The 24,325-nt window shown below is 35.2% G+C and overlaps 2 protein-coding genes across 4 annotated transcripts; both read left to right on the top strand.

Annotated features, from left to right (window-relative positions):
* Positions 1-4,673: 4,673 nt before the first annotated feature.
* Positions 4,674-7,264, top strand: LOC127832514 (troponin C, skeletal muscle-like). Its single transcript, XM_052358015.1, has 6 exons — positions 4,674-4,866; positions 5,306-5,453; positions 6,196-6,303; positions 6,603-6,746; positions 6,982-7,029; positions 7,240-7,264. Exons 1-5 carry the CDS (start codon positions 4,858-4,860, stop codon positions 7,026-7,028), a joined length of 456 nt encoding a protein of 151 aa, XP_052213975.1. The 5' UTR covers positions 4,674-4,857; the 3' UTR covers position 7,029; positions 7,240-7,264.
* Positions 7,265-9,084: 1,820 nt separating this feature from the next.
* On the top strand, positions 9,085-14,071 carry LOC127832198 (galactose mutarotase-like). 3 transcript variants are annotated; one of them, XM_052357497.1, is made up of 9 exons: positions 9,085-9,147; positions 9,564-9,634; positions 10,043-10,170; positions 10,548-10,702; positions 10,967-11,176; positions 11,906-11,987; positions 12,267-12,408; positions 12,584-12,755; positions 13,840-14,071. In XM_052357497.1, exons 1-9 carry the CDS (start codon positions 9,100-9,102, stop codon positions 13,921-13,923), a joined length of 1,092 nt encoding a protein of 363 aa, XP_052213457.1. In that variant the 5' UTR covers positions 9,085-9,099; the 3' UTR covers positions 13,924-14,071. The 3 variants fall into 3 exon arrangements, with proteins under 3 accessions (XP_052213457.1, XP_052213458.1, XP_052213459.1); XM_052357498.1 differs by lacking the exon at positions 10,043-10,170 and having other exon boundaries at positions 9,564-9,678; XM_052357499.1 differs by lacking the exons at positions 9,085-9,147; positions 10,043-10,170 and having other exon boundaries at positions 9,565-9,634.
* Positions 14,072-24,325: the final 10,254 nt, after the last annotated feature.

Genomic DNA, 24,325 nt, shown 5'->3' with positions numbered 1-24,325 from the left:
ATCTGTGCGGGAAAGTTTGAAAACAATTAAGCAATAAAAAAAATGTATTTAAATGACTGGGGGATTTTTTTGAAGAGTCATAGCGCACCAAATGACGTCTTTTGACGCTGTTTTTCTTTGTGTTATAATGCACCACAGAACGTGAATTGTCACGTTAAATTAAAAAAAATCAACGTCTGGAGGGGACACCCCTCCCGAACCACCCCTAGCAGCCCCGGGGCGCCTGACAAAAATCCTGTGGAAAGCACTTTACTAGTAAAGAGATTTCAACATACATGCAAAGACAGTTCAATTTGCATAATATGCAGGGTTTTTCCCTATGCTTCATGTAAATTGTATTAATATTGTCATTTAATGTAAAAAAAAATCACCAAAAAATTAAAAAATTGTAATGTATTACGCTTTTTAGGGCTTTAATTGTTTATAATTGATTAAATGCACCTCTAACACTATCTATCGCTGATGAAAAATAACACTATCCACACAAACAGCTACAAGCATAATGAAATTAATACATTTTTATTATTGTTGAAACATCATTTATTAAAGTCTCACTATCAGAAAGAATACGGCAAATTTATTGTTTTGTTATGTGGAATTGTCAGTGTTTAGTCATCCGATCACGTTTACTCTATATGCTTATAACTACTTGGTATTTTATGATGAGGAAATTTGATTGTGAATATACATCTATTTGGTACTAATTTGATATATTTGCATTATATTTTAATAGTTTTAATGTTTATTTCGGTCTTATTACCAATTTATTGACTTAACAAGAGCCCTTTATACATGTTTTACGTTGCTGTAACCAGTGTTTTTGCCAACCAGTGAGTGTGCATGCGCAGAAAATCCCGAATGTAGTCAATAACATTCAACTGATCTATAAAATGACATGCTCACAGGCACAGCTTGATAAAAATGTACTTTCCAAATTATTGTCACCCCGGTTCTAACAAGGTTACAGTTTACACATGAAATATATGTCAACTGTTCAATATTCAAACCAGAACCCTAAAAGATGATCTGATACAATTGTTTTTATATCTTATTCTTATGGGTACCCTATTCTTATCGATGAAATGCCAAAATGTCAAAATCAGGTTCGAAATGGTGTAGTGATGATGGCAATCATAGGGACCGTTAAGTAAAAATATTCTATTCTACTACATATATATACAAGGGATACAACTGTGAAAATTCCTGCACACAACCATGGTGTAAACAATAGCGAAAAATTTGCTTCCAAACACAATAAATACACCAATTAAACTGTATTACAACAGCCAAGACATTATCTTTCAGAAAATAATACACTTGGCAATAAAGTACAAGCTTTTCATTGAACTAAGAGAGAAAGTTTCATTCAAAATGCTCAAAAATCCTTACTTGGACACAGGTGTGCACAGCTGAAAACTGTGAGTTCTAGAAGTAATTTTCGTATTCCTTTGTTATAAAGCTCTTTTGCTGGTACATATTCCTTGGATAGTTTTTTCATAGTAAAATAGAACATAATTACTATTTAGTGAGAACATTTTGCTAGAAATTCATATCAATCTGCTTCAATTTCACAATGACAATGTTTTACTTTCATTTTGGATAGTTCACATGTATTTCTAACATGCGATTTGATTGGTTGAAATTCCACTGCAGTAATAAATCCAGCCATTCACGTTCCACGTAACATTACCAGACAAATTGCATACAAATCCTTGAAGATAGTAGAAATGTAAACAAATTTAATATTTACGGTGTTTTACATATATGCAGTTACATGCAATTATGGAAGGTGTCTACTTTGATTAATAAAGTGTCTATGGATAATTAAACAAGGTAAAATTTGTTCAACTTCTCTGTAATTATTAAATTATGAAACAAAATGTGTCAAAGTGGGTGTGCACACCTGTGTCGCATTTCGAAAATTTTACCGTTTTTCATGAAACTTTCGTTTCAAACACAACTATGAATACTTTTACTGCTATACACATAGTTATTATCTGATAGATAAATGTCTGAGCTGTTGTTATACAGTTTTTTTGGTGTAATTATTGCTTTTGGAAGCGATTTTTTTTGCTATTGTTCAGACTATGATGTTGTGCAGAAAATTTGACAGTTGTATCCCTTGTATATATGTATATAGTATAATAGAGTATTTTTTTACCTAACGATCCCTGTGATGGCAATACAATCATGAAACAAAAACAAGCTCACATACAGTGTAAATGCAGATGTTTCTACGCAGTCTATAAATACTTTAAGACATTGTTATGCACTTAATATAATTTCAGTTTACGATGCCGCGTTTGTTTAAGTTACATAAAATGATAAATATGAAATTATTCCCTATTAACCTCCATATTGAAGAAACCATACAGGGTTACAATACACTTTATGTTTGGTCCACGGGTATACAAATAACACTCTGGATCAGCACATTATTCCATATTCCGAGATGGCCATAATGTATCAGTTTTGAACATAGCCATTATTATAAAAGAAGAAGAAGAAGCCGATGTATCACGATTGTACAAATAAGTCAAATCGCTCACACAATTAATAAAATATGCATTAAGACATATTCACATCTCTCACATATACAGTTATTATCGAGTATCTTTTAAGCAGAAACTTTTCGTGGTTTTCACTGTATTACTTACAAACATGCTTGTTAGAGCTCAATGTTTCCAACTATCGATATTCACTTGGGATAACTGGGTATCATGCTTTCTGTCCAGCTCATCCGTTAGATCATGTGGAATGAAATAATCTTTCATCATAATTATTCAGATATGGTCGCATTAGTCTTCCACATGTCTTCGTGGTGGCCAACTGAGAGCAAAAAGTTAAGACGAAGAAACAACTTGATGTTTGACATGAAACTATATTGAGATGCATTTACTATAATCGAATATTGTTTTATTTTGCATTTGCATTGGCCGCAAAACTACTGAATTGGGGCGAGTTACATCTTTCAGTATGGTTTCTTCTTGTGATGCATTACTATATATGGTCGTTTTTTACTATATGACGCATCTTTATCATGTACATGTATATATTTTATTTAATATTTTCTCAGAAAGAATATTTAACAACTGAGAAATCAAATTGTAATTATATCTAATTTAAATTCGCCTTTAAATATTGGCTTATACGTTCTTTAAAAGAACAAACATACAGTTTATTTATTACTAAAGCATATACCGACAGGGCTTATCATCAAATGCATACACGCTAAAAGGCAAACATAAATACGCATGCGTCAGATTAACAAAAAAACATTTGATGATTTTTTTCACAAATATATAACTGTGCGTTGTCTATACAGACGATATCATATTTGAACAACATAGCAATCGTCTTCAATTTCAATCAATGAAAATGTACATTTTCTCTCATTTCTTGGAATGTTTTGATGCCTACAAGTTTCTACAAATAGAATATGAGAGTGAAATTTCAAATTTGGAACATTGTATTATGTTTCTTAATTTAAAATTTTCCCTTTATCTATGATTCGATTTCTTGTAAAGAAATAGCGAAAGGCATTGCTATGAGGTTAATTTTTATTCACATGTGTGTGTTTGTAATTAATTCTGGACTAAGTGTGAGGTTCAACGCCACATTTGGTTTAAAACTATTTATTTCAGCTCGATTGCGTCGAAAGCAACATGCTAATTGAAGTGCTCTCAAGTCCGTCCTGGGCCTAGAACCAGTACTTGATGTCTTTGGTTAGATCTTAAGAACGCTCTTACAGTGGGGATCGAACCCGTGACCTCATGGTCAATAGGCGAACACCATTTCCATTACACCACGGCAACTTACACGCCACATTTAATACTTCTGTAATCATAGCATATTTGACCAGCGAAAGAGGAATAAGTTGACAGTACTTTCTGGCAGATATAAACACTTCCCTAAACTTTGCGGTGTACGAGCTATTTTAGAATGCACCGTATCTACCGGTGTTGCTGTACCATTTGTTTTCGGTCATTTCATGACCAACGACCGGTCATTTTGTAAATATTGATCGGTTATTTTACCACATAGGTTTAATTCCTATAATGAATATACATACCGGGTATTTCTTAAATGTATTGTTATTTGATACGGTATATAAAATGAACTTATGCTTGAAATGCAAAGACCCGTTTGATAATTTTATTCGTATGATAAACGTACACATATTGCAAGTAAACTGCTGGTAAAGAAAACAACATCGTCTAGCTACATCGATATTGGTATTAACCAATTCTCGAACTTTTTATTTATAAAACTATTTCTAAAATGTGTTGTTATTTGATACGGTATATAAAATAAACTTATGCTTGATATGCGAAGACCCATTTCATAATGTTATTTGTATGATAAACGTACACATGTTGCAAGTAAACTGCTGGTAAAGAAAACAATATCGTCTAGCTACATCGATATTGATAATAACCAATTCTTGAACCTTTTATTTATAAAAAATACAACAACATTTCGTTCTTATCTTTGCTTAACTATAGGGAATATATTAAGTAAATCCACACGTTGATATGCGGGTATACTGCAACATGATTTTACGATATGTTTATTAGAAATCAAAACGTTTTGAAAAAGCAATACAAGTTAACTATATTTGCGATCATTAACCTTTTTGCCACTTAATAAAAGCCATTGTGTTTCAAACAATTCAACTCTCCCGGGTACACAGAGTCAGGTTTCATTTCGTTTATTACTTAAATCACGGAAGATCAGTTAACAATTACCGAACAAGTGTACCTTTTATCGTATAGCCTGTTCTCAACAATAACACATGTGAAATTAAAACGAGAGAAATTAACTACAGAAGGAAAAAGTAATTTATTTATATTCAACATGACTATGGTAAGTATCTTTCTTTTGCGTGTTGCTTGTTGACAAAAAAAAAACATACATTATAAAACTTGTCATCAAGGCTTACATTTTGCAACAACTAGTAAAGCATCATGAAACCGTTTAATTTCGTGAAAAATAGCCAAAGTATGCCATCATATGGATGCAACTGCAGTTTGAAAACGAGTTAAGTTTGATTGTAAACATGAACTGAAATAACTAATACATTTTGAGGTCTTGTTTTTTAGCTACGCCAGATGACGTTGCACACGAACTGTTGCAATTACTTAAGTACTAAGTTGTAAGACCGTTGTTGAAGTGATTACAGATATTTGACCAGAGCATGGCCGACGTAACAAGGCTTTTCCATATGAAGTGGATTAATCAACAATCGAATATTCGCTATTGTATTACATGTACTAACGTTTTGTCATTGTCGCGACCACACCAGAGTATAGAGGACGCCTACCAGGAGGTGTGTCACACGAACGACTGCGAGGAGTTGGACAAGAACGGGGTGTATGAGGCACTCTGTCTTGCGGGTCACAACCCCATCTTCCAGGAGATCGGAACATTCTGGGAGAAGAAAAGAAAATCAGGTACGTATTGGGTTGACGGTTATTGTCCTTATATTATGCTACTCAACCATATACATTGGTTTACATTTTTTCAATAGTCAATTTTCTAATTTTAAAAGGTCGCTGTGGCGAAATTGATTTGGTGTCAGTCCAACGACGGAGAGGTCATGAGTTCAACCTGTGAATCCCACTGTTTCCCCACTGTGGGAGTGTTCCTAAGAACTGCATCAAAGGCACCAAGTACTGGTTCTACCCAGGGCAACGACTCGAGAGCGTTTCAATTAGCTCTCGATGCTTTTAATACAATCGATCTAAATTAAATAGGTTTAAACTAATTGTCGTCTTAATATCCTGCTCACAGTAATACCTTAATGAACGTTTTGTATGTCAAAGTTTACTTTGTGTTTAAATGATTTCATAGTTGGCAGATCGAGTATCGAACAACATTTTCATACATTTAATAATACCCATTGCAAAGTGAATTTTAAGTATCTTTGGAAAGCACACGACGCTCAACAAAATCAAGAATCGCAATCCCCGAGTCTTTTAGTACCCAGTGCGAAGGAACGAGAAAAATTCAAATCGGTGTAAAGACTCATATTTTCTCAGAAAGAATTAGACGAGTTAGTTGATTATGGTTGAGCGGGGAGATGGAACTTGCGACCACTGGGTCCTTGAACCAGTACCTTACGTCAAGACCATGGATCCGTATCTTTAACAAATGGTCAGATTAAAGCATTTACTGATGTATGTTGTTTGTCAGATTTCGAGACTATAAATCTCGACGAACTCATCGAGCTGGAGGCAAGTCTTGAGGACCCCAAGAAGGCAATGGAAGAAGCATTTGCTGTCTTCGACAAAAATAATGACGGTATGAGCAACATACTTTGTATGTACTTTGCTTTGTGTTGAATAACTGAAGAATATTCACTGCTTTTGTTACTGATTGATTTAAGATACCCGTATGAAATAAATGTTTAAGTGTTAAAACAACAACGTGCACTTCAAATGTTCTTTCGAAACGTTTCATATACATTCTTGTTTTATATTCATAATATATATTATTTTATAATATATATATATATTATACTATTTATATTATATAAATAATTTAAGTCCGCCCAAAAGAGACCCTTGTGCTTTACATGTTTAAATCATGTCTGTTGCCAGGAAAGATCGATAAAGAAGAACTGAGAAGGATTCTGAAGCAAAGTGACGTACCGGGCTCGGAAATGTACTCGTACGACGATGGAATGGTAGAGGCAATATTCGCCAAGGCCGACAAAAATGGGGACGGCTTTTTAGACAAAAATGGTAACAATTTTCTATGAACAAGAATTTTAACTACCAGGAAAAACTTGAACTTATTTATACCAGAATTAATTATGTTTATTATTCATATTCAAAAATGAGTACAGTATCATAATGATCCTCCGAGGGGTTTTTGGACTTAATATTTATGACATGAATCATTTCGAAGACTGTTTCGTTAGAACAAAAAACGTTTGCTTGGCTTTACTTTTTGTAAGATATTATTTTTCTATTTTAGAACTTATTATGATGATTACGGAGGGTCAAGTGAGCTCTTCATACTAGTGTGAGTGATGTTTTATTACGTATCTGTTTTGATTTTGCTGGTAATTCGTATTGTGCGCTGGAGTCTAGCAATGAGTTGAGCATGGTGTTATCATTTTGCTTTTTGTGATAAAGGTTTTTATATACATGTATGCAATGCCTATCAGATAAATGAATTAATAATGGAATGGGGCAGATGTTTTAAATGTCATTCTGATTATTTTTGTTTCAGAGACGCATCCTTTGCGGCCATGAATCTTTAAGAGTCTTCAAGACATCTGATTTCCTCTGTTTTGAGTCTCTTCTCACCTTTTAACGTTTAACTGTGTCATAAATAAATAAATATATCAAACTAATACAAAGAGTGTTAACCAGTGCTTAGGAATTTACATGTAATATCAACAACACGGACTGGTTCGTTTATGATTTGTGATTTCGTATCATCTCTATATATGATGTGGTTGACTTCTGATGTGTACCCTTACGGTTTCATTTCACAATGAACGAATAAGTCAATCCTTGAGTATCTTTATAATATGAACAAATTGATAAACTCTTAAATGAGTATTGAACTGTTCGTGATCACATGTATTTATGAAAAACAAAAAATGACATGTATTGACTTTATTATTTAAAATAAAAAAATACTTGTATTGACTCTATTACTTATATATTGCATGAATTGACATACAATTTTTCTTCTCTACTGAATAAACTTGATTAGACATAGTTGTCTTTACTATTTTTCTGTATTACATGTGAGGAACGGAGATGTTATCTTGTACAATACAAACTATGTTTTTCAACAAACATGAAAATATTGTGTTTTTTTAAGACGTATTATCCACTTAATTTAAACATGTGTGATTTTGTTAAAACTGATACATTACCGACTGATTTGGTTAAGCTTGCGCATTTCTCATATTTAGACGTTGATGTTGTGTATTTTATACACCAAGGCATTTCGATTATGTAAGTGCTTTGAGTATATGAATGAAAAACGACTAAAAACTTTTCAAGAAAGTGTGTATTATAGAAACTTCATTAGTTCATTTTGTTTTTCACCACTCATTGAACATGTTCAAAGTTTTGTACAATTTGTAATCGACATTTACGCTACTTTGCATGTATATTATACAGAAGAGTTCCTCTGTAACTAAAAGTTCTTTAAGAACATCAGAATGGTATCTAAAGCTGACAAACAATAATTATTTGGTTGCAAATGACAAAATTATGTATAGTATGCAACCTTTGAGTAAATGTGTTTTCATTTTACGCATAGTGAGTTATGGAAATGTGCTATAAAAACAAGAACTAACAAATGACTTGTTTCAATAATAAATATTGTAAAACGGAATAAGGTAACAAGCTAGGTAACAATGTTAAAATTTAAATAAAAAATGTGACATTTTTGGATACGAATATAAGTATAAATTGTTTTAAATAAATAGGAAAATAGCAGGATTGTATCTACATACACGTATAATTTATTGTTGTTGGCATATCGTGTTTTTTTTAAGTAATTATTTTTTAGCAGCGTTCTCACAGTCAATATATTAAAATATTATTCAACTTTTCATATGCCTATGTTTATATATTCGTTTTTTGATTATTCAGTGCATAAATCTTTACAAGAGTTGTTTGTCAAACAATTAAGTGCCTTTTGGGTCATGACAAGACAACCTTCAAATATTGGTTATCGGGTTCGTTGATCTTCACAGTAGCCAATTGTATAAATCTGAATAACTCTTATCCAGCGGATAACTATTGGTTATCTACAATTTTATGATAAGATAACCAAAAGTTATCCACTGGATAGGAGTTATCCAGATTTATACAATTGGCTGCAGATGTATACAAAGATCATTTGACTTCTGGGTGAGAAGCGGGAAAACATCTAAAACCGCCAAAGATCCATTAATTTGTGTTATGCCTTCTAGCATGATCATCAAGTGGTGACACTTGTTGGACTTATTTTTTTAAACTAGACTGGTGTTGAACATTTTGAAAATATGCTAACAAATATGTTCAATTCGTTTCGCAACGATCACATAAAACTGCTAGATTTCGAGAGCTGAGTTTAAGGGGTCGAATGTCAGATAGAGATTGGCATAAAGCTATACACCCGGTCAATTTTAAGGTAACACTGTTGAAAGGTTAAATCAGTCGAATACCGATACAATCGTCACGGGTTCAATTCTCTGTCTGGAAGATTGAAATTTGAAATCCGCTTGTCACAGCGTTATCGTAAAATTGAGTGAATGACGAGTCGAAACATAGACGAAATGACAAGTCGTGCTCATAGCTAGGAAGGTTAAGACGCTTATTTTGAGATTTTGCATCCTTGAAACATCCCCCTTTTTGCTTGAGTCAACGCGCTATGTGATTTAAACATAACTGTTATTCTATTCACATCTATTACCGATGTGAAATCTCGCCTTTAATAAACATAAAATGATCTTTATTATTGAATTGCCTGTGCAACCTATGGCTCTTTTTATCAACATTTTACACATCTTGTATCTTGCTTGACCCACATTTCATCACATACTATAGATATCCATGATGGTTGTGACCATTACAACGGAGGAATTTGGTAAAACAAAAGATGGAGAAAACGTACATAGGCGAGTACCGTTTTGTTTAATCAGCATAAGCAATAGCCTTACTTGTAAGTGTGTGTTTCATATTGCATTATCGATTATCATTTAAGGCATGCCGACACTAGCATCAGATTGATTGTGGGAACAATGTTCATGATTCTGAGTGTGTCTAAATTAAAGTATCTGTATTAAAATGATTCTCAATACGATTCCGAAATAACTTATATTATAATTAATATTCATAATTGCGGAATTGCATAACGTGGCAGCCACATAATTATGTTACTTAACACATACCACTTATACATGCTGGTTCCCTCTAATCCGGGCACTGTTCAAGAGAATATGAACTAAGAAATTGCAGCTTTGTGAAGTACAAGAGTTAAGTCATGTACTAGTATTTAATTATTAAAATCGGGTTGGCGTCCACAGGTTCATTTTTGAAGGTTCAAAGGTCCGCGTGTCTGTGTTGGATTTCGGATGCGCCATTCAATCTGTCGAGGTGCCCGACAGAGCTGGGACACTGGTTGACATCGCCCTAGGATACGACGATGTTGCAGGTCTGCTTTGTTGCAATGTGCCTTGAATTATATTCCACAGCACATATATGCTGGCCAACAGTGGCATAAATCAACCACATTTGTCATAAAGCTTGAACATATGCTAACACAAATTGAAAAAGAAAAAAATCGGCATCCTCTTTTTGGTAAATGTACTAAATTTGCACTTAATTTATCAACCGAGAAAGTTAACCGCCCGTCATATATTTTTAATTCCGTCATTTTTGTACGATTTATATGGTTTTACCGGTATGTAAATAACATATAATAATTATATATATGACCTGAAGTGGCAGTGGTATAGTTGCTATTACAAACAGATCGATTGCGATATTTGGTTAAATGTGGCGGAGTTAAATATCATTGCAATAATGCAGGCTATGAGAAAAACACTCCATACATCGGAGTAGTGGTGGGCCGTGTCGCCGGGCGTATAGCAGGGGGCAAGTTCTCCATGGACGGTCAGGATTATTCGCTGGTAGTGAATAACAGACCAAACAACATACACGGTGGACTCGTTGGCTTCAGTCGGGTACAATTACAGGCATTACTCATAACTTGATAGCTAAAATTGCCAGAAAGCTTATATGAAAGAAAAGCTTATGTTGGCTGTTCATGGGAGTTTTGCTTCTGTTTTATTCTGTTATTTAGTACTATGCACATATAATTAATAGAATATATCAGCTTGGAACCGTTTTTAATACGATACGTGCATCGAATTCGTCTCATATAATACTCGTTGGAAATCGCATACATTCTTTAACGCATTAAATCAAATTTTATGTTTTCTTTCCAGCGGCTCTGGACGCCTTTTGTTAATGACAACCGTCTGACATTAACGTATAGAAGTCCAGAGGGCGAAGATGGTTTTCCGGGTGACATGGACGTTACGTTGACGTATACGCTGGATGAGGATGGTTTACTGACGTTGGACTACCTAGCGACTACAACTAAGCCATGTCCTCTTAACTTCACTAACCACTCGTACTTTAATCTGGCCGGACAGGTATACAATATATAAAAATGTACTAAATATATTCAGATGTCTCAATAAACGATGTAGATATATATTAACCAGCATAAAAACATGCGACTTAACAAAGTGGAAAGTATTATTACATATTTTTTAATTAAATTAACAAAATACAATTACTGATAGATTTTCTCAATGCCATTCGATATTTACTCAATGTAGTAAAACTGAAACTTCAGAACTGGTGTGGAAATGCATGTTACCTTCCGTTAGCCTTTTATTTATGGAAAGTAACGAATTGCTTACAATAAACGAGGATAACCGTTAACTAATATGGAAACAGAAAAAAAAATTCAAGACGAGTGCCAAATTACCTATACAATACTGTATCTTCTAATACTGTATAACTTACACTATACTAAACATAAAACAACATGAATAAAGCTGTTTACTACATAGCAGTGGTAATGCTAAGTATTAAGCCTCCAACTGGTTTAAAACCGACTATCCAAACCGCATACTGTGCACAGAGTTTATCACAAAACGTACGATTGTAAATAAGCATTAACTTAATAACATGGCAATTTATATGAACAATTATCGACTGAGTATAATTGTTGTTGTGTTTAACATTTTGTTTCCAACTGCTTATGGAAGGACATTTGATTCAGTTGAACCACAGTTTCAAATCTAAGTACACTTGTATTGCTGCTTATGATGATACAAGTAAAGAAATGCAGTCCAGTGTATGATTTTATATAGGATTGTGATGACGTATTGGACCATGTGGTGCAAATATCTGCCGAGAAATTCGTACCTGTGGACCACAATCTGATTCCGACTGGTAAAATTCTTCTTTCTAACTCTCTTATATCGTCAAAATAAGAGGAAACAGAAAAGCAAACAGAAAACATATGCATCCATGTAATGAACAATTACATTTATAGCAGACGTCAACTCGTTTAAAAGACTAAGCATATTCTTGTTCACAAACTCCATAAGAGATATCTGCTGTTAAAGCCAGTCTTTGGTAAATACCAGTAAGTGTGTGAGGCTACGAGGCTTACCGGCAACGGACAGGTAACACGTTTTGAACTTCTAACCTTTTTGTTTCAAATTACAGGGGAACTACCCGATGTGGACGGACGCTCTCAAGATTTGCGCTTTCCTGTTGAATTACGTTCGATAAAAGACGCTGTTTGTAACGGCGACCTTGACTTGACCTTCTGTGTAGGCGAGGACGGAATGATGAAACGTGTTTCAAAGTATGTGTTTTCAAGCATTGCCGTAATGTAGTTTTAGTGTTTACATGAAATACGAATTCAAGTAGTGCATGTGTACACAAGCGTTCTGAACCTGATCAATAGCAATATGAAATGGCATACACACTAGAACTATGAACTGCGTCTCGAGGAGTCATAACATTACTTTGGATTGCAGGGTTGTTCACCCAGCAACTGGGCGTTACATCGAAACATCGACTACGGAGCCCGGCTTGCAGTTCTACACGGCTATGTTTATGTCGAATACTGTCGGGAAAAGCGGGAAAAGCTACAAACCTTTTGCGTCGTTTTGTCTTGAGACACAACACTTTCCTGATAGTGTGAATCATGTACGTATTACGTTGTATGGTTAACCTAAAAATCCGATACAATGCCATGAAAAATGGTAAATGCTTGTGAATCAAAACAAATAAATGACTAGAAAATGCTCGTACGAGTAAACTCATAATCTCAGCTACGATGAACAGATGTTAATAAATTATGCAAGCATTTCTACAATACTGAATGATTCTTCGTGATAATAGCTTAAAGTAACATAAATAATCAAAATCAACAGAAAGTTTGCAAAATATTTCGTAAAATATAGTTAACCCATAAAAAATCAGTGTCCTTTATAGCAATAGCAAACATTACAACGCTAGATGTGGTATAGTAACATAGATTAAACGAGATACAAAATACTTGTTATTTTTTTGTGACACAATATATTCCATTTTTAGTTGGTCGCATCAGCGGACGACTAAATTTACAGAGCATAAATTGCAAATCAGTATGTGCTTAGAAGCCTTAAGAACGGTAAGAACCGCAACTCACTCTGCTAGGAGCGATTACCGCTGCCTGTCTGCAGCAGACGACAAATGATTCTGCTCTAGCAGTGAGTGTATATACCAGCTTGTAAGACGACATTGGCCAGTCTAGTGTTTATCATTGAAATCTGTACATAGTGGCTGCTTTCAGGGAAAACGGGGCTTAATGCACGTCAAATAAGATTAGCCTGTGCACACTGCTAATCAAGGACGACAACAGCGAACAACTGCAATGCCTTCAGCACTTTGATAATTTCCCGTAACGTTATCTATTTACGACACACGAATACTAATTAACTTAATACATGATCATGTGTTGAATATACTGTCCCGTACAAATAAAAGAGCATTGTGTATCTTGTTAAATCTTTGTTTCCAGACCACATCTAGCGTTGAAATTTTTGCTATTTCTATAAGGAACATTAATTTTTATGTGTTATCTTTATTTTTCGAAATATTGTTAGAAAAATTTCGTTTATTTTTAGGGTTTATGGGCTTGTAAGTACTGAACTTTGGTAAAAGCTTCAAGTCCTGCTCACCTGAATGATAAATTAAATGTTCTCGTGTATGCGATTTCAATACACTTCACCATTTTATTATGTTCCAGCCAAATTTTCCAAACACCATTTTGAGGCCCGGAGAAACATACAAGCAGTCGACGGTCTATACATTTGGAGTGGAGAAGGAATAAAATAATCATATATATGCGTTTGTTTCATTGGACACTTTTAGTAATTTATTCCAGTGGTTTATTATAGTATTAAATAGCCAATCGTATGTACTTGTGTCATGTATATTTTATATTCATAGCAGTATTAAAATCACTCTGTTTACCCATATATTATCAACATTTGTTAATAAATTGTCAGAAAAAGGTAAACTAAAGTAGGCTATTAGTCTATATCACGATTTTTTAATATCCGATTCAAATAAATTTTAAAGCAATAACTAAGCATTCTCGAAATTAATAACTGGTTTATGTATGTCCGAATGAATCAAATACGATAGCTATATAAATTTAGATTGAGTCTATCGGTAGACATTTTGAACAGTATCAAGAAATATAAACATATTTTGAATGAATGCACTTTATTCCAAAGGGACATGCCAACCTCATTTTGTTATTAGGCCTAATATCAAACGCGAAGACCCGCCACAACTTCCCCATTATGATCACATCGACCGCTTTCAATATTCTTTCCTATGGGTAACGATGACAACTTTTCAAGTGTTGAGAGGGAATTACTAGTAGTGCGTCGCAAGGATATCGTTCACGTAATGGAAACATTCTTGATGAAAGCATTATACGATCGAGTGTATGAATTGTACGGCAGCGGTTATTTACCTAGCGTGCAGTAACCGTTTGTCGTCGATCAAGAACATTATCTTTCTTACTTAGCATTTTTTCTTTTGGTATTGTGAATCCAGTGTTGTAAATTCTTCGCGTGATTGTTACACAAGCGCCCACACAGTTATGTGTAATTTCCTCTTCATACGAGTGTCTGTTACGTCTATCCAATATACCAACTGCACTATTGATCGTTATACTGCTAAGTGATAGCATGTTCATTTGGCAACCACCGCGTAGTTCTAAGCCTCGCTCTACCTAGAGTGTGATAATTTGTTTCGAGGAGTGTGTAACGTTTTCTTATTGGTTAAAATTTTCGTGATTATCGAGTTTTTATTTGTGATTTAAATAAAAAATATTGAATAATAATTTAATCGACCATAACATGTTTCGAAATTGTGGTTATGATCGAGTAATGCACGGAACCAGTTAACAGATATCGGAATCAGTGGATGCCTTCGGTACTTGTGGTAATTGGTTGTTTGTAGCCTTACAAAAATTGTATTTGCTTTAATTATATTTCTTTAGAGTAAATTAATTTCGAATGCTTACTTAAAAGTTTGTGTGGTTTCGCGCGAAACAGCACTGTATGCATAACGTTTCTCAAAGAGTTAAGAATGGACAATAATCTTATTAGCGACATTGTTCTTAAATAAAAATGTTTAATGTTTGCACAATCAATGACGAAACGTGGACAGTTATCAACAAAATTGTGCAGCAAATCGAACCAAGTTTTATTCGCGCATTAACAACAATCTCTGGATAAACTTTATCTTTATCATAAAGACGATGAGTTTGGCCGAGACGGCCATGTGTACCGAAAAAAAGTCCGATGTTAGAATCTATGGCGTAAAATATAAGGTAATACATTTTTTTAGTTGAAAACCATTAAAACAAATTAAATATTTAAGTAAAATATCGATAATGATGATATTGGACTGAACACATTACAGTTTGTCAACCAGTTCCGGATAATCAGCAGTTCCGATTAATTTGTATTTATTTTTCCATAATGCCCCAATAAAACCAAATGATAAGTGTCTACGGTATACATTAGGTTAAGGAATGCGTTAACAAAGTTTAAGCAAGAAAGCTTTTGTATTATGCTTCAGGGGTTTTTTATAGAAAAAGGGGAAGACGCTGGAAGCTGGGTAAAAGGGGAAAATCAAGCGCGAAAGAGACATATTTGGGGAAAAAATAAAAACTGTTCATTTCAATGTCTATAACTCGCCTACAGACTTCAGGTTTTTTTTTAGAAAAAGAGGCATGTCTCTGACCTTTTTGTTCTTAAACACATGAGCAAGTATGATATTAAAGTCAAAGTCCAAAGTTGCAGGGGTAGATCTAATAATGGGAAATGTTTTCAACTGGGGCCGGGAAACGATGTCAATATTGTGATTTCAATTTCATGATGAATGGGTTGACGATCTAGATCTGCTACAGGAAGGGAAAGGTGCGGCAGCTGCCGATTGTCTACTTTCACTTTCACAATAATCCGACAGTATTAATCGATGTTGATTACATGAACCTCCGAATCCTGCTGGGTTTCAACGTTTTTTGATGATTCATTCTTAAAAAATGCGGTCGTCAGACAACTCGCCCGACAACTCGGTTTCCGGACGTTTCACCCCAAGACGTTTCCTGCCCTAGACGTTTCCCCCCCAAGACGTTTCCTCCCCAGACGTTTCCCCCCCCCCCACTTTGGTTTAAGTGCAGACGTTTCCCCCCCAATAAATGTATGATTGTTTGGTTGAAGTTTATTCTTGATTTATTATCAAAATGATTATTTTGCAAATTAAAAAGTGTTTTAAATGCAAAAATATTAAATATATCAGTTCTACAAACACCAAATCTAAGAAGTTCAGTATCACACTTCACAATGTCATGAACACCAACTTTTACAATCTGGTGACAAGTGTCTCATGTACTGTGCGTTCCGCTGTGGGCTTCACCTGTGGGCCGTACACCTTTGCACATTCACTTAGAAGTTCACTAGTTGTGATGTCTTTGCTGTCATAGGCAACCTTGCCCAGAGGTCTCTAATACTTTTCTCTATCCTAAGGCTCTCTGGCCTCACTTTCCTAGTGGATTGGTCCTCTCTGAGGTACCTCAACTCGTACTGCACATTCTCAGCCTCCGCACATAGTGCTGGAACCAGGCGGTAGAAAGTTAGTTCCTGGCCACCTGCTTTTCCAGTGCTAATGCTCTGGCCTTCAGAAACTAATAGCCATATTTTTTTTCCTTAAAAAAATAATAGCCAAAACATATGCGGACTTTTCGCAAAACGGTACTGAAGGCAAAAAGAAAGAAAAAAACATGAATCTCATTTTATCTATGTTTTATTAAATGTATATCTATTGATTTAAGTTATAATATATATATATACTCAAAAACAAGCATAATATCAGTGTGTCATTTTCTTATAAAATATTATCATGGCTTTGCAATAAAGAATACAATCAATGTTGTGGGTGTGACTTAACAAACCAGATCTCAGCTACAGTTACATACACATAAGAATTAAGGGCAGAGGCCCCAACCCACCCAGAGCACTAATTATACTATTTTTTTATAGTTTTTCCAATTGCAATTTTTGGTGAATACTCGAAATATTATAAACAACACCTTCCGTATCACCGCATGTGTATTCGTCATTCTATTTTTTCTGTTATGAACTTCGAAAATAAATCATAATGGACGAAAAAAATACAGTATCCGAAAACGGTAATCCGAAAAATTGTACGCGTTTTGCACATGAAATATGCATAATATAAAATATTAATATGCATAATCTAAAATGTGCATATCGTTCGACTACTTTATCGCTTAATACGGCGTTTGCCATCGGCCGCAATATTGTAGGCAGAGGCCAATATCAATTGTAAATGATTTATTCCAAAAATAACACTTTCGCAATGCCGATCATGTTTACATCAATTAACGTCACAGCGCGTGAGTTAAAATACACCACCTTAGTGTAATTCCAAACACGTGTTTCGTTAAAATTAGCTGACCATGGCATATGCCGGGTCCCTTTGAATTGGGAAAACCAGGTTACCTGGTTAAAAATTGGAATCATTATGTTAAAGCAGACGACAAACATCGGTAATTACGGGGATAATTTGTTGATGGCGATTAAATAATTATTTCATCAAGCAATGTTCAACGTAATCTAATTGCAGAATAAACGGCGTGCAAAACAAAACCAGCCAACAATAATAGCGGCGATTTTCAATAATGACGATTAAATAATAATTGGCGAAACATTAACAAAGATCTAACAGTTACCGATAATTGGTAAAGCACAGGGAGATTAAAGACGTTTTTTCCGAAATATATCACTGCTGTCGGACACTGATTGAGAAAAATGCTCTAGGCCACAATGTCGCAGAAGTTATTGACGCGTGTATAACAATACACAGGGTCGAGTGTGTACACAGGAAAAATCGTTATCGATTTTTCCTGCTTGATGGCCCGATTTGCAGGCGTTTCGCAATCGCCGGACAACATTTAGTGGCAATTTGTTTTTTTTATGTAGGCGGATAAAATAATCGCCATTTTTTCTAGACAATTTTAAGAAATAATAGCCAGTTGGATAAAATAATCGCCATTGGCGATAATGTCTGGCAGCAGCGTGAGCACTGTTTTCTATTCAGAGATTGGTGCCATCCTTCGGTGTCATTGTTAGTTCTGACACTTACCCCATACACTGACAAGGAGTCAATATCGAAGATGGCGTGGTTTATCAACTGCTCCTCGATGAAGTGCACGAACCTGGAGAGCTGTTCGGAGTTAGCTCTTAGCGCAAGGAGCTGGAAAGCTGGCTCAATGTCGGCGGCTGGCAGGAATGGTAGCGCCATCATGTTTCTTACATAGGTATGGATGGAGGCCTTCTCCATGTAGGCTGGCCTGTTTTTTTGTTAAAGATCTGATTACTGGTATATTAGACAATACACATGCTGACATTTAATCTCAAAATGACCATAGTTGTATGAAATTTACCATCTATTAGAGCTCAACAGACTGTCTGTTAGACTGACAAACAGTCAAACATTCGTTGAATACAGATTATAACATGAAGATATATGAAAGATTCATTTTGAAGCCGCCCCTGTTAAATACAACAGATGCATCTATATTATTCTATCTTTATTTCTGTCTCATCACTGTACAAGTATATACAACAATAAAAGTATTCATATCAATTACAGTGCCAATCATATAATGGATTTATAAGAGACATAACAGTAGTCAAGAACACAATTACTATGCATCAGTTAAAGTTAACCAAATATGTTAAAATTATAAAACATGGATTATAAAACAATAAAACAATATTGCATAAGTGGAATATTGAGACCTTTGATAGTTTCAATATAAAAATAATCTCATGAAACCTGTGTGTAGAATTTAAAAGTATTAGTTAAGATATTTACTTCCAGAGTGTCATGTTGGAATAATTTAAAGCAACAATCAAAGGTCCTATTCCCTTATTGTACAAAAATGTAGTTTGTTTATGTTATCTACAAATAATTGATAAAATCTAAAAACTAAAATGCCATATAGAATGTGTAACCTATCTATACAAATAAGCATTTCTGGTCATTAAAATATTATAGCAGGCTTTGGCAGTATCTCTTATCAATAATTTGTTGGAGAATAAAACTACCATCTTTTCTATATCTGACATAGAGTTAAAATCAGTAATGGTATGACATTTTTCAAAAAGAGAGGTCCTGATATCAGAATAAAGTGGACAGTATAGCATAACATGAGTTTCTGATTCAACACAAGTTGTACAATTAGGGCAGAATCTATTTTCAACAGGCACATTAGCATAACGCCCAATTTCCAACATAATTGGGGCTACCCCACATCTAAATTTAGCAAAAGCAGAACGATGTCTATATGGTAATATCATCTTACAATACTCTTCTGTACAATATTCATTCTTGAATTGACAATAGGTTCTTAGCTTGTTTCTGCCATTCCCTCTTATTGCATTTGGTTGTAATACAGTATCTTTCCAATCACTTTTAAACTTACAGAACATAGCACTATCAACCTTGTCACTAAAAGTTTGTTTAGACACAGTAGCTGGATAAATACAGAATTCTTCAAGATTCAAATCTTTAAACATCATTTTCACACTGAACACCCAGTTCTTACACTTAACTCCAGCAGTATTAACAGTCCACTGAAAAACCTTCCTATTGACCCGGTTCATATTCATACTACCAAATCTATGCCACAAATTACAAACATGTTTGTACTGTTTAACTAGAGGTGGTTGCCATCCCATATCACCGGCTAATGCAGCTGATGGAGTATATTTACCAACACCCATAAAGAAGCGTAGGGCCCTATTTTCAACAGCATTTATACATGCATATGTCCGTATGCCCCATATAGCTGATGCATATGAGATAACTGGCCACACTGTAGAATTGTACATCTTGCTATAAACTGCAAATGACATACCACCCATACTTTTATATCTAGCAATAAGTAAGCCAAGTGCTCTACTAGCACTCTGTGCAACAGATTTGGCAGAAATACTAAAGTCCAAATGTTCTGATAGTAATAAACCTAAATAGGAGTATTTGTCAACATAAGTTAATCCATGAACACCACATTTGAAGTTGAATTCAGATCTGGGCACAGAGTTTGGCCTGAAATGCACAATGTTACTTTTATTTGCATTGACCACCATACTATTCGAGGTACACCATTGGCTTAATACATCTAACATGCATTGCAAATCTTGCTCGTTTTCCGCAATCAACACAAGGTCATCTGCATAGCACAATATACAAACTGGCTCGTCTTCAATCAAAACACCTTTACCAACCGCCTTAATCTGCACAGATAAGTCATTAAGGAAGAGATTAAACAGCAACGGTGACAACGAACAACCTTGCCGTAAACCAGTGGTAACTGCAAACCAATCAGTATAATGGCTATTTATACGAACACAAGAGGAGACCGACGCATACAAGGATTTGATTGCATCTAACATTTTTGTTGGGACACCTATACTATTCAACCTCTGCCAGAGTAAATTCCGCTCAATACCGTCGTACGCACGTCTAAAATCAATAAATGAACAAAACGTAGATTTATGTAACTTCTTGCGAACATCTATAATATTGGTCAGTGCAGAGATATGATCTAAAGTGCTGCGCTTTTTGCGAAAGCCGTTCTGTTCATCCTCTATTTTATCATTAAGTTCTGACCAGCTTGACAGCCTATGGTTCAAAATACTTGCATACAATTTATACATAGTACAAGCCAAACTAATACCACGATATTGTAAAGGATCTCTCTTATCAGCAGTGCTCGACTTAGGGATAGGGTTTATGATATTCTTACCCCACATTGATGGGACCATACCAGTTTCATAACATACACAGAATAAAGAATGCAAAAAGGAGACAGACATGTCATTCTTAAGAACTTCATTAGGAATTTGGTCAATGCCCGTCGCTTTATTCAACTTGGCTCGGTCAATAGCTGCTTTCACCTCAAAAACTGAAAAAGGTCTATCCAACTCCTCATGGTACACATTATCAAAACTACTTGTATGCTGGCCGACATTTGAATTAACAGATTGATTCAAAAGATTTGCAAAGTCATTCTTCCATCTCAACAACACATCCTCCAATTTTGAAGAAACTGTCCCATTGTCTAACACAACTTCAAGAGGAATACCCTTCTTACGTTCCTGGCCAACACCACAAGTTCCAATAGTCTTCCAAAACTCTACATCATTATCAGAAGCTAAGTTAGATAATCTAGACTGTGTAGAAAACCAGTAATGTCTTTTGGCCTTTTGTACCGCTCTATCAAAAAAACTCCTAGACCTTATATAGTCAGTCTTAAGCTGAACTTTTAAATGCTTATTGTTACATCTTAACCATAACTTCTCTTTTTTGCACATATCTGACCATAGACTACTTAATTCATTACTCCACCATGGCTTACCAGACCTGCGCTTTCTTCTACAGCAATCATGAATAATCGTTTTGAACGGAAGTTTATCATACATTTCATCCCGTACAATACCACACCAATCTCCAAATGCCTGATCTATGTCTGATTGTGTTCTGTAACCCTGTTCAAGGTTAGAAATACAGTCGTTAATCTGACCTACCAGAACTTGGTTTAGCAGAAAATCATTAGGAATTCTGGAGCAATCAAATTTATCTGTACTTTGTACTGACCCAGTCTTATCTGTAGCAAATTCCAAGTCGGTGGATTCAATTTCCATAACCCATGTGAGAATAGAGTGGTCAGGGACACATGTTGGAGCAATACTATCCTGCAATTCAATACTGTTCATAACATCAACAACTGTATGCACATAGAACTGACTATATAATGACAAGTTTTCATAAGGTACTATGCAATAATCTACAACTGATTGACCCTTTACAGAAATTGACGTGTAATCATTATGGACTGTATTACGTCCATTTAACATGCAAAAATTGCAGTTAATTAAAAAATCAATAAAAAGATCTCCATATTTGTTTGTTTTAAAGTCTATCACATCTCTATCAATAATATTATCAACACCTGCTATGAAGTCCTCCAAATCGCCACAACGACTATTAAAGTCTCCACAAATAAAAGGCAGACCTAGGTTTTGATATTCATATAAGTTTACAAGTATTGTGTCAAAAAAGGCAGTTGCATCTACATGCCTAGCAGAGTTTTCTGGAGGAAGATAACAAACACATGGTAAAAAGCAAAAGTTATCATTTTTGTGTACAAATTTCAGCCATAATATACCATCTGTGGAGTCATTTAAAATAGATACATCAAAAACATCTAGAACACTGTTACGGACCAAAAACCCAACTCCACCAGAACCAGTTCTTGCATTCACATGAATATTTTTACGATTATTACCAAACCATGTGTAATCAGAAACATCAATACTATTAAAGTTCTTTAAATGGGACTCAGCAATCCCAATTAAATCAAGGTTCAAATGCTTAATACATTGTTCACGTAAAATAAAATTGTCACTAGAGCTCGAACTGCTCCAACCATGAACATTCCAAAAGCCTGTTTTTAACTAATAATTGTCTCCTCCTCGTCTTCCTCTGTTCTGCTGTGCTCTTTGCCATCCCCGATCACTGTTGGTACCACGCCCAGAAGACCCACCGCGTCGAGGAGCACCACGAGGACCATTCCACCCAGTGTTGCGCTGTGAGCCATCACCCTGTGAATGACTAATTCCTTGGTCCTGCCTGTCATCACTCGACATTGGCCTGTTTCGCACCACACGATTCCCTCGAACACTCACCCCCTCGGCATTCATTGCGCCAACTAAGGTTCTAAAGTTACTCATCATCAAACGCTCTTCTCGCGATTGATCGCACTGGATGTAAACATCAGAATAAGTTCTGCTTTCGTTCAGCTTTGACTTGTTTTTCAACACTTTCTGCCTATCTTCTTGTGACTGCATGGTAGCAATAACAACACCCGGCTTGGAACTGTTAGCACTTGTCTTTCTCTGTGTGTTGCATACTTGCACATTACATTTCATTACGTCTTTGAACATAGATATCACTTTACTGTTCAGATTTTCTCCCTCATGATAGGGAAGGCCACGAATTACCAAATTCTTTGAGATATCCTGACCACCACTGGGTCCGCCAGCTGCAGCCGTGACTGAGGAACACTTTTCACTGACTTCTTGTAACTCTTCAGTAATTTTCTCCTTAAATGAGTCAAGTTGCTCTTGCACATTCGTCTTAATACGACCCAGCTCAATGTTAACTCTCTTGTCCAACAGTTGTGCAAATTTATGGGTCAACTTTTGCTCTATGGAACTTTCAAGTTGATCAATACGATTGTTTATCGAGACATTCATGGCACATATGTCAGTAGAGAGCTTTGATAATAGGGCCTTGAGATCAGAGTTAACTGGATGAAGTTCATTGGACACCGGCTCAGACAGGGAGCTCATTTTATCGCTAGAAGAACTTTCACAAGCAACATCCTCCTTTACCTTCTTCGCGGATCCATGAACTGGGGACGAGTGGTTTCGCTTCCTGTTCTGTTTGACAGGTGTGAACTCTGCTACTTGTGTGATGGACGGGCCCATGGTCGACTCGACATACTCATGTGACTCTTTAGTGTCTAAAGATGCCATACTGAAACAACTTCAGGTTTACACAGGTTGCTTATGGGCTATCGAACACTATAATGACAGCAGTTAAAACGGATACAGTGTGTAGAAGATAATAATCGACAATATCTGAACCACGAAAACTGATGACACTTTCGGATTATCCGGTGCTCAGGTACAAGATTCCCGTCCAAATGGTCCGCTTCTAGCAAACTGATTATATTTCTTCAATTACACAAACTACCACGCACAAATACCACTTTTTCCTTGATGCACAATATCACATACCACTTACTGCCTATAATAAACTACTATATAACTTGTTAATCTGTAAGTTTTTCTTAAAATTTTCAATATTTTTCCCCGTCTTCAAAAAGCGCGTGCAGCTTCTAGGTTACAATACACATGCATGTTCTATGACTACCATATATAAAACTATCAATTAAGTCAAATCAAATCAATTAAGTCAAATCAAATCTATTCATTAATAATAATTAATACAGTGATAAACTATTTAAAAACGTTTTTTTGCATGATAATGTGCTAATCTCCTCTTATCCCCTTTTAAAGATGTCACCTAATCTCATCAATGCTGATTAAAGG

Source organism: Dreissena polymorpha, chromosome 5 (assembly GCF_020536995.1).
Source record: "Dreissena polymorpha isolate Duluth1 chromosome 5, UMN_Dpol_1.0, whole genome shotgun sequence".
Classification (NCBI taxonomy): domain Eukaryota; kingdom Metazoa; phylum Mollusca; class Bivalvia; order Myida; family Dreissenidae; genus Dreissena; species Dreissena polymorpha.
The sequence above is the reverse complement of the archived record's forward strand: the minus strand, read 5'-3'. Positions and strand labels throughout refer to the sequence as shown.

Coding starts and splice junctions, on each gene's coding strand:
- LOC127832198 (XM_052357497.1), top strand. CDS start 9,100: ATGTCAGATAGAGATTGGCATAAAGCTATACACCCGGTCAATTTTAAG. Junction 10,171..10,547: donor AGGATACGACGATGTTGCAG/GTCTGCTTTGTT, acceptor GCAATAATGCAG/GCTATGAGAAAAACACTCCA. Junction 12,409..12,583: donor ATGATGAAACGTGTTTCAAA/GTATGTGTTTTC, acceptor TTTGGATTGCAG/GGTTGTTCACCCAGCAACTG.
- LOC127832514 (XM_052358015.1), top strand. Junction 5,454..6,195: donor GGAGAAGAAAAGAAAATCAG/GTACGTATTGGG, acceptor GTTGTTTGTCAG/ATTTCGAGACTATAAATCTC. Junction 6,304..6,602: donor CTTCGACAAAAATAATGACG/GTATGAGCAACA, acceptor GTCTGTTGCCAG/GAAAGATCGATAAAGAAGAA.